At 40.8% G+C, this 14017-nt stretch overlaps 1 protein-coding gene across 1 annotated transcript in view; it reads right to left on the reverse strand.

Annotated features, from left to right (window-relative positions):
- RSRC1 (arginine and serine rich coiled-coil 1) overlaps positions 1-14017 on the reverse strand; it is a 362617-nt gene that overhangs the window by 346951 nt on the left and 1649 nt on the right. Inside the window, exon 2 of the mRNA XM_075937794.2 lies at positions 2956-3152. Coding sequence (XP_075793909.1) covers positions 2956-3143 — 188 coding nt within the window. The 5' untranslated portion in view covers positions 3144-3152. The remainder of the gene's footprint in view (positions 1-2955; positions 3153-14017) is intronic.

Consider the following 14017-nt stretch of genomic DNA (forward strand, 5'->3'; position numbering starts at 1 on the left):
CATTACAAAGACGTTTATGTCAAGGCAAACTAAAACTTTTAATGCATACCAGCAGGGCCCATATAAATGGTTCTGTACAATGGAACCAAATTAAATGGCAAAATTCACAGGTTCTCTGACAACCTGTAACACTGACAGAATCACATCCCTCCAAATGAGGAAACAAATGGAACCAAAAGCTATGTAAAGAAGGACAGATTATCTCCAAAAAAAGAGCCAACAGCTCCTCTATTTCTTCCAATCATTTCTCCTAAGTCATCGATGTGAAGGGGTGCAGTCATAGAAGATGCCCCTGTGCTGATAAAGCCACTGACACTCAGGTACAGGCTCTGGCCTAGGAGCTGTGCTTTGAGGTAAGGCGGAGGAGGAGGGTTTTGTAGCTCAGGAGGGCCTCAGGGCTGGGGAGGGGCTCAAGATGAGGCAGGGCTTGGGTTGGGTAGGAAAGAATACCCTCGTGGCAGTTCTGTATTGAAGCCAGTGGAGAAGGGGCTCATCCCAACCATCTGTGGTAGCTTCAGGGTTTGGGAAAAGATCTGCCTGCTGCATCCCTGAATCCCTGAGCAGGACTTAAAGGGAAGTAGCGCTGCCATGCTACTGCTCCACTTAGGTGAAACTTAGCACATAACCACAATCTTTTCTGATTGAGTTACAGTCAGCTGATCTTTGTCCAACCCCCAAACCTAGCAAGACACTGTGTCAACAAATCAACTACAACAGCTGTATCCAATGGAATACAGACAGAGAGCTCCATGTGTTCTCTTCCTACTGGAGACATTACAACCTATATTACTTCAATCTCTCTCCCTCTGACTTCACATACTCTTAAAACAAGCAAGGAAAAGAAGAGTGTCTTGGTAATCTATAAAGTCTATGGCCTCATAAGCCAATACCAAATTCTGTGTTCTGAAAGAGAAGAACAGAAACATCTTGGAATTATTACATATATGTTTCCCAGGGTTCATAGATGTTTCACCTAAATTTAATGGTCAATAATATCAAATTCAGCTGAAAAAAATATTCAACAAGACAACCGATTTTCATCAATTACCAATAACAAATCCATTGGTGAATGAATCAGTACAGACTCACTATCATATTTCTATGTAGTTATAGAGCACTATTCAGGATAATCATTTATTACTACATAATTAAAAAATATAGCAAAGACAGATAAAGCTTTAAATCAGAGTTAGTCCTATTCAAAGAGCTGTTGCTTTTGAACATATTTAAATTCATTTCATCCTGGTACTTTGGAGAATGCTATGGTGAAAGTGTGTCTTGCATCACTTTATCAACTTCTATCCTCTGCTCTTTACTAACATACAAAATATCTCCTTTAATAAATTCTCCTCTAATTGTTTTCTGAATCTGAATGTCCCACCATGAAATGATCACCTTTCCCAAGCCCTTAATCTAAAAATTCCTCTACAACCTTTTAAATTGTATATGCCAGCAACCTGATCAGGAGGAGCCCATACTTCCCGTATAGGCTCCTCCTTTCCCAAAAGTTCCTCAGTTCTTAACATAAATCTTTCCTCCCAACCCTATTATCTAACCCACACAGAGACCCCGTTGTTCTGCTTAACAGGCCCTAAACATGAAACTGACAGCAATTCAGAACACACCACCAACCTGGACTGTAATTTTTCCACTTAGCCTAAATCAGGCCTTCACTACCTCTTCAAGCTTTCACACTCCTCTTCCTGAGTATTCCATGTAATATCATTTTAACTATGAGGTGCAAATGCCCTAAACCGAGCATGAGGCAAAAGTGATAGCTAGAGCCTCAAAGCAAACACTTTGTCTTTTCTGGATTCAATTTTAGTAAGCTGGTCTTCATCCAGACTCCAATCTCCCTCAAGCTCCGTTTTATCTGTGAGATATCCGTGTCTGCACTAGACGAAAGAGATTCGTAAAGCTGCACGTCACCAGCATATTTTTGGCAGCAAAGTCCATGTCATATTACTATGTCCCCTACGGGCTCTATGTAGATGCTAAGCAGGAGCAGAAAAAAGAACTAGGACTAAAGGATTCCACATGTGTAGGCTTATGACGAAAAGTGGGACTTGCTCATCATGATTTACAACAGATTAGAAAAGAATAAAATTAGATGTGTACTTCTGTTAACTCATGTCATAAAATGTTAAGAGGTTCAGCAGCTACTTCTGATCAGTAACGTCAAATGTGGCAGTACAAGCTGAGTATTCTTAGATTGGTCTCACCTTCATCAACTAAAATGGGGCTTCATCAGTGCAACTAGCACAGTCTTGGTTCCCTGGCCATCTGAGCCAGGGTAAGAAGCATCCAGGATTTCTGAAATAATTAGGTACTGCTTGGAGTAATTTGATAGGTTTTCAATCAATCAGAATCTAGCAGAGGTATTGGCATGAATTCTCTCTTGAGGACTACTAAACTATTGTATGTTTCTCCCACATCACAAAAGGGTAACAAATATAGTAGAAAAATACATTTTTAAATTAGTGTAAATATTAATTGTAAAACTCATATCAAACCTTGTCATTTAAAAAGTCAACTTTATTCAATCACACTCTTGGCTTGTTAGCTTCATTTTGTTTTAAGCCACAGCACAAAGGCACATAGTTGTGTATGACTGATTGAGTGAAATTACTTATGATGAAGCCAGTACATAAACTATTAGCCATGTCAAGAAAAAATCCAAATTCAGAGTTTAAATTTTTCATGGGGTCTGCTGAAAGATGCTTGTTTGTTTAAACAAAAAAATTACTTTTAAACTTACATTCACACCAGTAATATTTGTGACTATGTGGAAAAACAACAGATTCATGCTAGGAAAGCCCTAAATAGGTGTATGACAGATTTTGTATGAATTACCCAGAACACGCACAGTTGTCAAACATTCTTAGTTCTGCTGCATAAATAAAGGAGTCAAACCTAGACACAAAAGTAAGGCTTAGGAAAGCATTATAAATTCACCTTTTTTCATAAGAATGTGAACGGGACTGGTGCTCTCGAGACCGTGATCTTGACCTTGACTTCCTTCCTGATTTCTTACGGCTGTATGTTCTATCATCTGAAGAGCTACTTGAAGATGAACGTCTACGGTGTTTCTTTTTTCTTCTGCTTCTGTTTTCTTCTTCAGTGTCTGATGAACGATGTCCCATTTTTACAGTCTAGTTAAAAACAGAAAAAAGTTAAATACAGAACTGCGGTATGCATTTATTTTTATAATAGTTTGTACAACTTACTACGTGGTGGCAGTGGGCAGCAGGGGAAAGGAGAAAACCCACCCTCTTAAATTCCTAGTGCTTATCCATTTTGTACAACAGATAGCAGCAGCCTTATGTATATAAGTCAATACATTAAAACAAAACTTACTTTATCAGCATTTTAGAATTAAACATATGGAATTAAATGTACTACAGACTTCTAAGTATCTTTATACACCAATTAATCTTAAATCAAAAAGTTCTGGTAACTGATTTCTCCATTAGACTGATGCATTTTATCTTTAATATGTTTCTAATCATTTTCTGACTTACTCAAATGCTAATTGTTCAGTACCCACTGTAATAGGGTAAAAAGTGTTACATATCTAAAAATCAGAGAACCTGTTAGTCTCTAAGGCTACGTCTAGACTGCATCCCTCTGTCGACAGAGGGATGCAAATCAAGCACATTGAAATTGATAATGAAGCAGGGATTTAAATATCCTTCGCCTCATTAGCATAAACATGGCCACCACTTTTTTCCGAAACAGAGCTTTTTTGAAAAACGGCAGTCTAGATGCAGATCTGTCAAAAATAAACCCTTTTTTGACAGATTCTATATTCCTCAAAAAATGAGGTTTACAGGATCTGTTGAAAAAGGGTTTATTTTTGACAGATCCCCACCTACACTGCCATTTTTTTCGAAAAAGCTCTGTTTCAAAAAAAGTGGCAACCATGTTTATGCTAATGAGGCATGGGATATTTAAATCCCTGCTTCATTAGCAATTTTGATGTGCCTAATCTACATCTCTGTCAACAGAGAGGTGTAATCTAGACACATTCTAAGGTGCCACAGAACTCCTCATTCTTAGCTAAGACTACACTATTGTTTGTTTAATTTCCAATTCTGCAAAAAAGGATATAACAAAGCAATTTTATAGTCTAAATAATGCTAGCCTGTTAAATGAGCAGCATAAAATAATTACATTACTAAAATGTAAGTATATGTTGACTGTATATTTGAGTCACTAGTATTCCTGCAAGTATACACACGATAAAGTTTCTCTGAAAATTATAAGTTATATTATCAAAAGATGGAAGCACTTTAATAGTTAAGCTGATTGAGGTATTCACATCAAAACCAGACAACTTTAAATGGTTTTACTTCAAAACTAGAGTTATAAATATTAAACTTTAGGCATGTTTCTTGATCCCCAAAGTGTTTACTTTGGATAAAGTTTCACATTTATACATTTGTATAAGGCTATAAAAAACTGCCATTCATTTAACCTTTGGAGAGACAATCATCTTTTCTTAGTTTGGAACTCATAAAAAATCAGTTTTTATTGCTGTCACTTCATGATTAAAGAAATATTATGCCTATGGAATATTTCAGGCTGTAAAAATGGATAATGTTGTAAATCCTTTTTTATTCCAGTACCACTATTCCCACCCACCCAAGATATTGAGATTTCCCTCCTCAGACCAATGACACTTAACATGGGGCCTTCTTCTCAAGAATGAGGAATTATTTTGGGGTTCTCTGATTACATCTATATCAGGAAATTGGGACTCATAATTCTCCATTAATATCAATGATGGAAGCTAAAGAGTAGAAAGGGCTGAAGTATTTTTAATGACAGTATCATCTAACCTCGACCAATAGTGAAGAATTACAGATCCTAATTTTCCTTGTATTGCCCTTTCAATTCCACTAGTTTTCCTAGCACCCAGACTTTGTCAAACACACACACACACACACACACACACACACCCCTACCTTTCATGATCTAAAGGGCAGAACTCCATTTGCAGTTAAGGAACAGACAAATTGAACCAAAGGTAACATCTCAATTATGATAATTTAAAGCACTGCTTCACAAACCTGAGTTTTGGCTCCCTGGAAGTGTCACGTATTTAGGAACAAAATTTTTGGTTTGGGGGTTTCCCCAACCCTGACTGTTAAATTACTTTTAAAAATCACCTGTATCTTATCTATGGCTTTGCATAGTTATGTTGCTTTTTCACAGACAAGAAATGTCTCTGTACTCTCCCCTCCTGCTGGGGGTCTTCAACCAAGAAACTTCTCACTGGGGGAATCATTTCTCAGGCAGTACTGAAGGAGCAGAGGGCAAGAGAGGTTCTCTTTGCCAGTGGCAAGCAGCACCAGCACTAGAGATAAGGGAAGGGGGTTTATGCAAACACAGATGTATGTCAGCATTATAACGGAATAATTATCAAGTTCTAAACAACATGTAGCAAACATTCAGCTGAAAACCATAGATTTATATAATCATACAAATGTAAGGCTGGAAGGAACGCCAAAAGGTAATTTAGGACAACCCTCTCCAATGATCCAGGACCAAGTATACCTGAGACAGTTGTTTGTCTAACTTGTCCTTAAAAATCCCCAAGGGGATTCCACAACCTTCCTTGGAAACAAGTTTTGGAGTTTAACTACCCTAGTTTTTAACTAATAACTAACCTACATTTTCCTTGCTAAAGATTAAGCCACTTATTTCTTGTAGTACTTTCAGTGGACATAGAAAACAATTAGTTACTGTCCTCTTTATAACAACATATTTTAAGGCTTATCAGGTTCCTATCTTCTTTTCCCAAGACTAAGCATACCCAGTTCATTTAGTCTTTCCACACAAGTCAGACTTTCTAACAATTATCAGTTGTGTTGCTCTCCACTGGACCCTCTCCTTTTGGTCTCTATGGGTATGTCTACACTACAAAGTTAATTTGAACTAACAGACGTTAGTTCGAATTAACTTTGATAGGCGCTACACAGGCAAACCGTTAGTTCGAACTTAATTCGAAATAGCGGAGCGCTTAATTCGAACTAGGTAAACCTCATTCTACGAGGACTAACGCCTAGTTCGAATGAAGGGCTGTGTAGCCACTTAATTCAAACTAGTGGGAGGCTAACCCTTCCCAGCTTTCCCTGGTGGCCACTCTGGGCACCACCAGGGAAACTCTTCTGCCCCCCCCCCCCCTCGGCCCCGGAGCCCTTAAAGGGACACGGTCTGGCTACGGTGCCCGTGCCAGGTGCAAGCCTGCCAGCACCCAGCAAGCAGACCCAGCACCTGGAACAGCACGAACCAGCCACCCGCTGCCACCCAGCCCTCCACCTCTTCCCGGGACCAGGCTGGCGGCTCCCAGGAGCCTGCCCAGGTCCGCAAGAGGAGGGCGCCCACCTGGTCTAGTGCGGAAATTGTGGACCTCATCCACGACCTCCGCACTAGGCACAGGAAAGTGGCCGTCTAGGGCAGGATAGCTGCCAGCCTGGCTACCCAGGAGCAGGTTTGCATGACAATCAGGGTGGTCCAGTGAAACCTCCGACCCTGAGCTTAGAACATAAGAATGGCCATACTGGGTCAGACCAAAGGTCCATCTAGCCAAGTAGCCTGTCTGCCGACAGCGGTCAACACTAGGGACCGAAGACAATGATCAAGCCATTTGTCTCGTGCCATCCATCTCCAGCCTTCCACAAACAGAGGCCAGGGACACCATTTCTACCCCCTGGCTAATAGCACTCCATGGACCCAACCTCCATGAATTTATCTAACTTCTCTTTAAACTCTGTTATAGTTCTAGCCTTCACAGCCTTCTGCAGCAAGGAGTTCCACAGGTTGACTATTTGCTTTGTGAAGAACAACTTTCTGTTATTAGTTTGAAGCCTGCTACCCATTCATTTCATTTGGTGTCGTCTAGTCATTCTATTATGGGAACTAATGGAGAACTTTTCTTTATGCACCCTCTCCACACCACTCATGCTTTTATAGACCTCTATCATATCCCCCCTCAGTCTCCTCTTTTCTAAGCTGAAAAGTCCCAGTCTCTTTAGCCTCTCTTCATATGGGATCTGTTCCAAACCCATGATCATTTTAGTTGCCCTCCCCTCTCCCACCCTCTCTCTTCCCCTCTCCCACCTCCTTTTCCCAGTCTCCCCAAGTTTTGTTCAATAAAGAGAGTTTCTATTTTTGACCACACTTGTACTTTATTTTGTACATCAGGAAGGGGGGCTAGGGACGGGTAAGTGGAAGGAGGTGAGGGAGGAATGGGGTACAAGCCCCTGATGAGGACTGGGGTGGCTCTGCGGGCTCCTCAGGGTAGAAACACTCCTGCAGCCCCCCGATTGACCCCCCCGGATGGCAGCCTGTGGCAAGTGCAGCCGGGCTGATGGCCGAGTGCTGTGATGTGCCAAGTGTGGGCACTCAGGGCACTCCAAGCCAGGACTGCTTTGCAAGCGGGGAACCCCTGAGAACTGTCTGTCCGGGGTGGGGGTCGGGTCCCTTTAAGCACAGCCCTCGGCTAGCCTGAGACAGCAGCTCCACGCTCTAAGTCCTAATCTGATGCTCTGCCAGCACTGCTTCCGGCCAGCCTTAACCTCGGTTCAGGGTCCACTCAATGTGGACATGCTAGTTCGAATTAGCAAAATGCTAATTCGAACTAGTTTTTAGGTCTAGATGCACTAGTTCGAATTAGCTTGGTTCAAATTAACTAATTTGAATTAAGTTAGTTCGAATTAGTGCTGTAGTGTAGACATACCCTATCTTTCCTAAAAAATGCAGTGTGCAAAAAAACATACTGTTCCCCACTTGAGGTTTCACCAGTACCAAACAGAGTGGGAAAATACATCTCGGATTTTAATACAATACTCCTGTTAATGCACCACAGAATATTACCTTTTCATATTCAATTTTAATCCCACCCAAAAATGATCCTTTTCTACAATGCTACTGCCTAGCTAGTCACTTCTCATTTTGTAGCTGTGCACTTGATCTTTTTCCTTCCTAAGTGAAGAAGCTTGGATTTGTCTTTCTTGAATTACATCTTGCTGATGTCAGACCAATTCCCCAGTTTGTCATGGTCACTATGAATTCTAATCCTGACCTCCCAAGTGCTAGGAACACCTCCCAAAGTGATGTCATCCACAATGTTATAAACATGCTCTCCATTTTATTATCAGGTCACTAATGAAAATATTGACTCATGACACCTCCTTTCAGGATCTCATTACATACATGTACCCTCCCCCACCACATCTGACAGTGAACCATTGATAATTACTCTGAAATAATCTTTCAGTTGGTTTTGAACCACTTTATAGTTACTTCATCAAGGCCATGTTCCCTAGTTTGCTTATGAAAATGTGGGACTGTGTCAAAAGCCTTACTAAAAATAAAGAGCACATCTACCGCTTCCAATAGACCAGTCACTCTGTCAAAGAAGGAAATTAGATTGGTTTGACAGGATTTATTCTTGACAAATCCAAAGGCCACTACTTTAAAATAATCTTCAACTACTAAAGCTAAACAGAAAAGTAGACAATGCAATGCTAGTTAAAATTTATTAGTATTTTTATGTCTTAATATTACTTCCAAAAACCTACAGCCACTGGTGTCATATGTTTACATTTTAATAAATAAAATTATGAGAACAAGGAAACTACAGAAATGTTTAGAAATAAACCTGCAGAATTTGTAAATAGGACTTGTAATATTTTCCTTTGGGAGCAAGAGTAATTAAAGCTTTAAAAAAATGCCTAACAAAGCAACTATTCCTTAAAGAGACTTTGAAAGCATCTTATTTGCTGGTCATGCAAGTTATAAAATACAGACAAGCACAAACTATTGGCAAGACCCTTCAACTTCCACCAGTAATAGACAGAAATAGAATTATGATCGAGAAACATACAGCAATGGCAATGAAAGCCATTCCTGTATCAAATGTCACCATCCATTGATCTACTGAAGATTCTGCAGAAAATGTCCAGGTGACAAAACAAGTTAAGAATAAATATTTGGCATAGCAGCTGCATGAAGCCATAGACAGAACTAACATGGCTCAGATTCTGTGTCACGTGAGATTGGTCAAAATATGTACAAAAGTTGAAGAACTTATATTGCAAAGAAATCCCAAGCTTTTGAGAAAATAATCAAGATCCTTGGTAACTTCAAAGTGGATGAAGATCTTAACCAAGCTACGTGAATGGGACTATGCACAGATGGGGCAGTCAGTAGACATGAGCACAAAGAACAGTGGAGTGAAGCATCAGCAGAGCTTAATTTCTACAAGGGCTTGCCAGGGCTTAGCTCCAGTACCTCAAGACTTAACAGTTCATAGCCCATCATCTCTGGGCTTAATGCATCAGTTACATATCATTCAGCTACCAGAAGAAGGTTCAAAGCTCCAGCACTGCTTACTTTTGCCTGGTACCTCTTTTATTACAAATTAAGTATTGAGCATAAGTAAATAGAGTGGCCTTACACTGAATGATTCCTGGAAAAGCTGCTGCCTAAAGAACTTTAGCTACTCAACGTTGTTATTAAAATAGTTCATTTCATAAAATCCCAAACAGTGAATACACTAGGAACGTAAGCGAGTACTCAAGTAGTCGACTACCCAATAAGCCTAAGCTCATCAGGTAGTCAAGTCAACTACTCACTTCCCGCTCCCATCCCCCGCTGCCTTAAAGCTGATTCCCTCCTGCACCATCTCCATGGTGCCTCCTGCCCCTCCCGTCTGTGCTGCTGCAAGGCAGCGGGGGTGGGGAGAGGGGCGGGTAGAAGAGGTTATCGTGAAACAGCCTCTGCTCATGACAAGTCCAGGCTGCTCTGGCAGCAGCTCCTATCTGCAGGACCCAGCACAAGCCAGGAATGCTTCAGTCCCAGCTCGTTCAAGGTCCCCCTAAGCCTCTGCTTCTTAAATGTAGTAAGAAATGCAGGCAGCTCTTACTACATTTAAAAGGCACAGGCTCAGTTGGGATAGCAAGCGCCCCGCCCCGCCCCACCCTTATCGACTAATCAAGTTCAATTTCTATCAACTATTTAATTACCTGGTTAATCAAAATTTAACATCCCTAATTGTTAGATGGCAATTTTTTCAAGTAAAAAGTGCTTCGAGTGAATTATTAAAGCAATTTATTTCATACTGAAATTGACTTTTTGAATAAATTCAAAATAAGTACTGATGCAATAAATTCAAAATAAGTACTGATGCAACTTTTATCTAATTTAAATCAACAATACTTAACTCTGTAGATTAAAAGTTAATGACAGCAAGATTAAGGAAATACAGAACAGGGAAACAATGAATATAAAAGACATTTCAAATAGTGAATATCCCATTAGATATATATATAATTCTGACTCATAGCATTACACTTCATCGTGCACATTATCCACTGATTTTTTAAATACACTTTTTTATTACAATCCTAAAATTGCATCTAGAATTATATCAAGCTAATGAAGCCAACTACATAAATGACTGACAACAGTATAAATTTGTAAAAACAATTATGCACAGTTTCCCACTAAAACATTTTTGGAGGAAAAATAAATGTTTCTGAGTGAGCTAAAAATCTAACCAAGGTATACGTCTTGATGGCTTTAAAAATGCTTTACAATGGGTGGCACCATAAATTATTTATAGCACATTACTATTATAATTCAAACTCCGCTCTGGAGGCATAATTAATAATTTCTTCATAGGCTTTTCTATAATGCTTATGATTATAATATCTGAATGTTTCACAAACATCTCCTCAAGATGACAGAGTATTATCCCCCACAGAGACTGAGGTCAAAAGTATCCATTAATTTTGGGTGCCCAATTCGAGACACCAAAGGACTTCCCCTCCCCCCCCAAAGTACTGAGCATAACGGAGCACATCTATGTTCAAAGCACAGCCCCTTTTCACATCAAGTGCAACTATGAGTGCTAAATACTTGTAAAAATCCAACTCCAAAGTCTTAAGGAAGGCATCCAGAATATGAAGAGCACAATTAGTGACCACGTGGGAAAAGCGATTTAATCGCCATCCTTACGCATCACATAAGAATTATGACACAGGAAGGGGCAAATCAAATCTCCAGAGCAGATTTCAACTGGCTCTACTGCATTTCTCTCTCTTCCTGCAGTCTCCTGCATTATTCACCTCACATCTTCCAAAGCTCCTGCATTGAAGCTGTGGACACAGGTGTGTACCTGGCATAATTAATGAACTCCCCCAATACCTGTTTTTTCTGCAACATGAGGGAGACCCTGACATACATTCAAATAGAGCGCATAAAGCTACAGCTCATCTTCCAACTATTCCAAAATCTCTTAATGAAGCTCTGGCTGCTCTTTCCCCTGCACCATCTAATCCTGGCACATCTCATCTGTGGCCCCACTTAGTCACAAGGCTTCCTTGTCAACCTCCTTCTGCCTCTGGCGAACATGACCATCCATCATTCCAAGAGGAAGGAGCTATGAGGGGTGTCCTCTACAACTGTTGGGCCTATGTCCAGTCCCTTATCTGTTCACACTTCCAGACAGAATTCCTCAGGACAGTATCCACTGACTCTGTAGACACATCAAACAAAATTTGACACCATAACCAGATAGCTCAACAGCACGCATGAAGCTTTTGAGTAAATCCAGTGCACAGACCTCTGCCACTTGAATGATGGGTAACTGTTAATAGCAGTAGATTGTCACCCTCTATATGGAGTAGCAATAAAGTGGACGAGACATACACTCTGCCAATGGATTTCACAGATATTTTCTCACAGCAGGAGGATCAGACTGAAGAAGCTGGTTCTATTCCAGTCTCTGGGGAGGAATGTGTTCTAACTGCCCCTAAGCCTGATCCCTTCTGCCCTGTGTTTTTCCCCATCCTGCCTCAGCTCCTCCTTGCAGACCCATTCTATTCTCCTGCCCAGTATGCACTCCTCAAAATGCCCATCCTATTCCCAATCTCACTACTTCAGAATCCTCATTCAAGTCCCAACCTCTCCCAGCAGTTTCAATCCCGTAGTCCAGAACAACCACTCTCAGAAGCCGTGTCCCAGATCAACTGCTGGATTTCTGTATGGAAAACCCAAGGGTAACAGCAGAATAAATTCTGCTTCAAATACTGAATTCCTGACAAATCACTCCTCTTGCTGATAATAAGCATTCACAGATGGACTCAAAGAATGTCAACATGCCACCTGTTGGAGCAGTGCTAATACAAGAGAAGGTAGTCACAAAGAGAGAGCGAGGCCCATGTGAAACAGCTTCAATGTCTGCAGATCTGAGTGTGTCTGTGACTGGGTGCAGTTACAGAAGACCACTTGTGGCTGCTTCCTGGTTTGCTGACAAAGCCACTGACACCTGCCTTCTTGCTCTTTGGGGCTTTTCAGTACCCTGTCCTTCTGGGACAGATCTCCTGGTCTCCTGGAGTGAAAGGCACAGAGTTGAGATCACCACCACTCCTCCCATCCCAAAGAGCAATGAAGACACCGAATCACTTCAGCTCTGAGGAGAATGCAGTTCTGGGCACAGCATTCAGGAAACCAACCCCCAAACGGGATGAAAATCCAAAATAAATCCGTCTTCCACTGTGTGAGAAGCCCATTCAGGTAAGCCTGCTTTAACAGAAAGGAGGATGTACACACTGATTGCTCCCCCAGGTTACAATTATTTACACTGAGCTTGATAGTAAATAGAAGTAATTTTGTTAATTTTGTTAAGTACAAACAGTAGGATTTAAGTGGTTGCAAGTGAAAAAACAGAGCTAAATAAATTACAAATTTAAAATAAAATGCATACTAAAGCTTATTTCAAACTTACCCTAAAACTGTTTTTATTTTTGCTAACCCTCCAAGCCAGGGAAGATCTTTTTCTCCTTGGGGTCCCTGACTATTTCCTTGCGTGTGTCATGCAAGCCAAACAGACTGATAGCGTTCCAGTTTAAATAGACTTCCTTTTGTGGAGAATACTTGGATATACACCACTCTTCCATGGTGTAAGTTGGTTTGGTCACATGTTTTCCAGGACCAACCACTGCTCAAACTTAAGAGACAAAACTGGGCTACTTATAGGCAAGTAAGTTGGTCACCCAGTGATCAAGGATGTCAGAACACTGGAGGCAACCTTAATGGCTTTCATTTGCACATTTAAAAACAAACAATTTCATACCCCGTATTTGTAACTTTGTATAATTTTGTATGTATACACAAAAATAAGATATACAGATCCAACAGACTGAGATATTAAAACTGATGGACAAAATACCTTGTGTAACCTAACACCTCTTCAAGTTAGTAATCTCAGCAAAGATGCTTGGAATGCGGCTTTGCGTAATATTAACACTAACTTCCACTAGCCATATATCACATCACTGTCATATGGATAAATAAAGATATTCACTGTATAATTTTGCCAATCTGGTATTTTCCACAAGCACTAAGTTTTCAATTGTTAAGAAATAATTTCTTAGTAGACATCGGAAGGAAACAATTTCCATTAACAATACTGACTGACAGCCCTGGAGGCTGGGGGCTTCTCCAGCCAGGCTGTGCTCCCTGCCCACAGGATCCCACTTCATCGGTTAATGGGTTAAACATAACATTTAACCAGCAAACTGATAAAATGAGATCTTACATAACTAGTCTATACTAGACCTGATAATTCACACACACACACACGACTGATAACTACCCCAGATTGCAAAGACAAGCATTGTACTGCTTATATTAGCTGGTTTGTCATTTTCTGGGCTCCACTGATAAAAAAGATCCAGGCAGCCCCTGGCTCTCAACACTCAGTTCAGCTGTCCTGGCTACGGATGTTAAATATTGAGTAATTAACTTCAAAGGCAACAGTGCCCCATGTAGCCCGGGATCAGCTGGGGACTCTCCCTCTGACTCCGGGCTCCGTGTGGTACTGCCGCTTTGAAACACTGCAGGGATCCTGACACCGGACTCCCTGCGGCATTTCAAAACAGCAGCACTTCATGGAGCCCAAGGTCAGTGGGGGAGTCCATGCAGCACTGCCACTTTGAAACAG

The sequence above is a fragment of the Pelodiscus sinensis genome, chromosome 10, assembly GCF_052426305.1.
Source record: "Pelodiscus sinensis isolate ZL-2025 chromosome 10, ASM5242630v1, whole genome shotgun sequence".
Taxonomy (NCBI): domain Eukaryota; kingdom Metazoa; phylum Chordata; order Testudines; family Trionychidae; genus Pelodiscus; species Pelodiscus sinensis.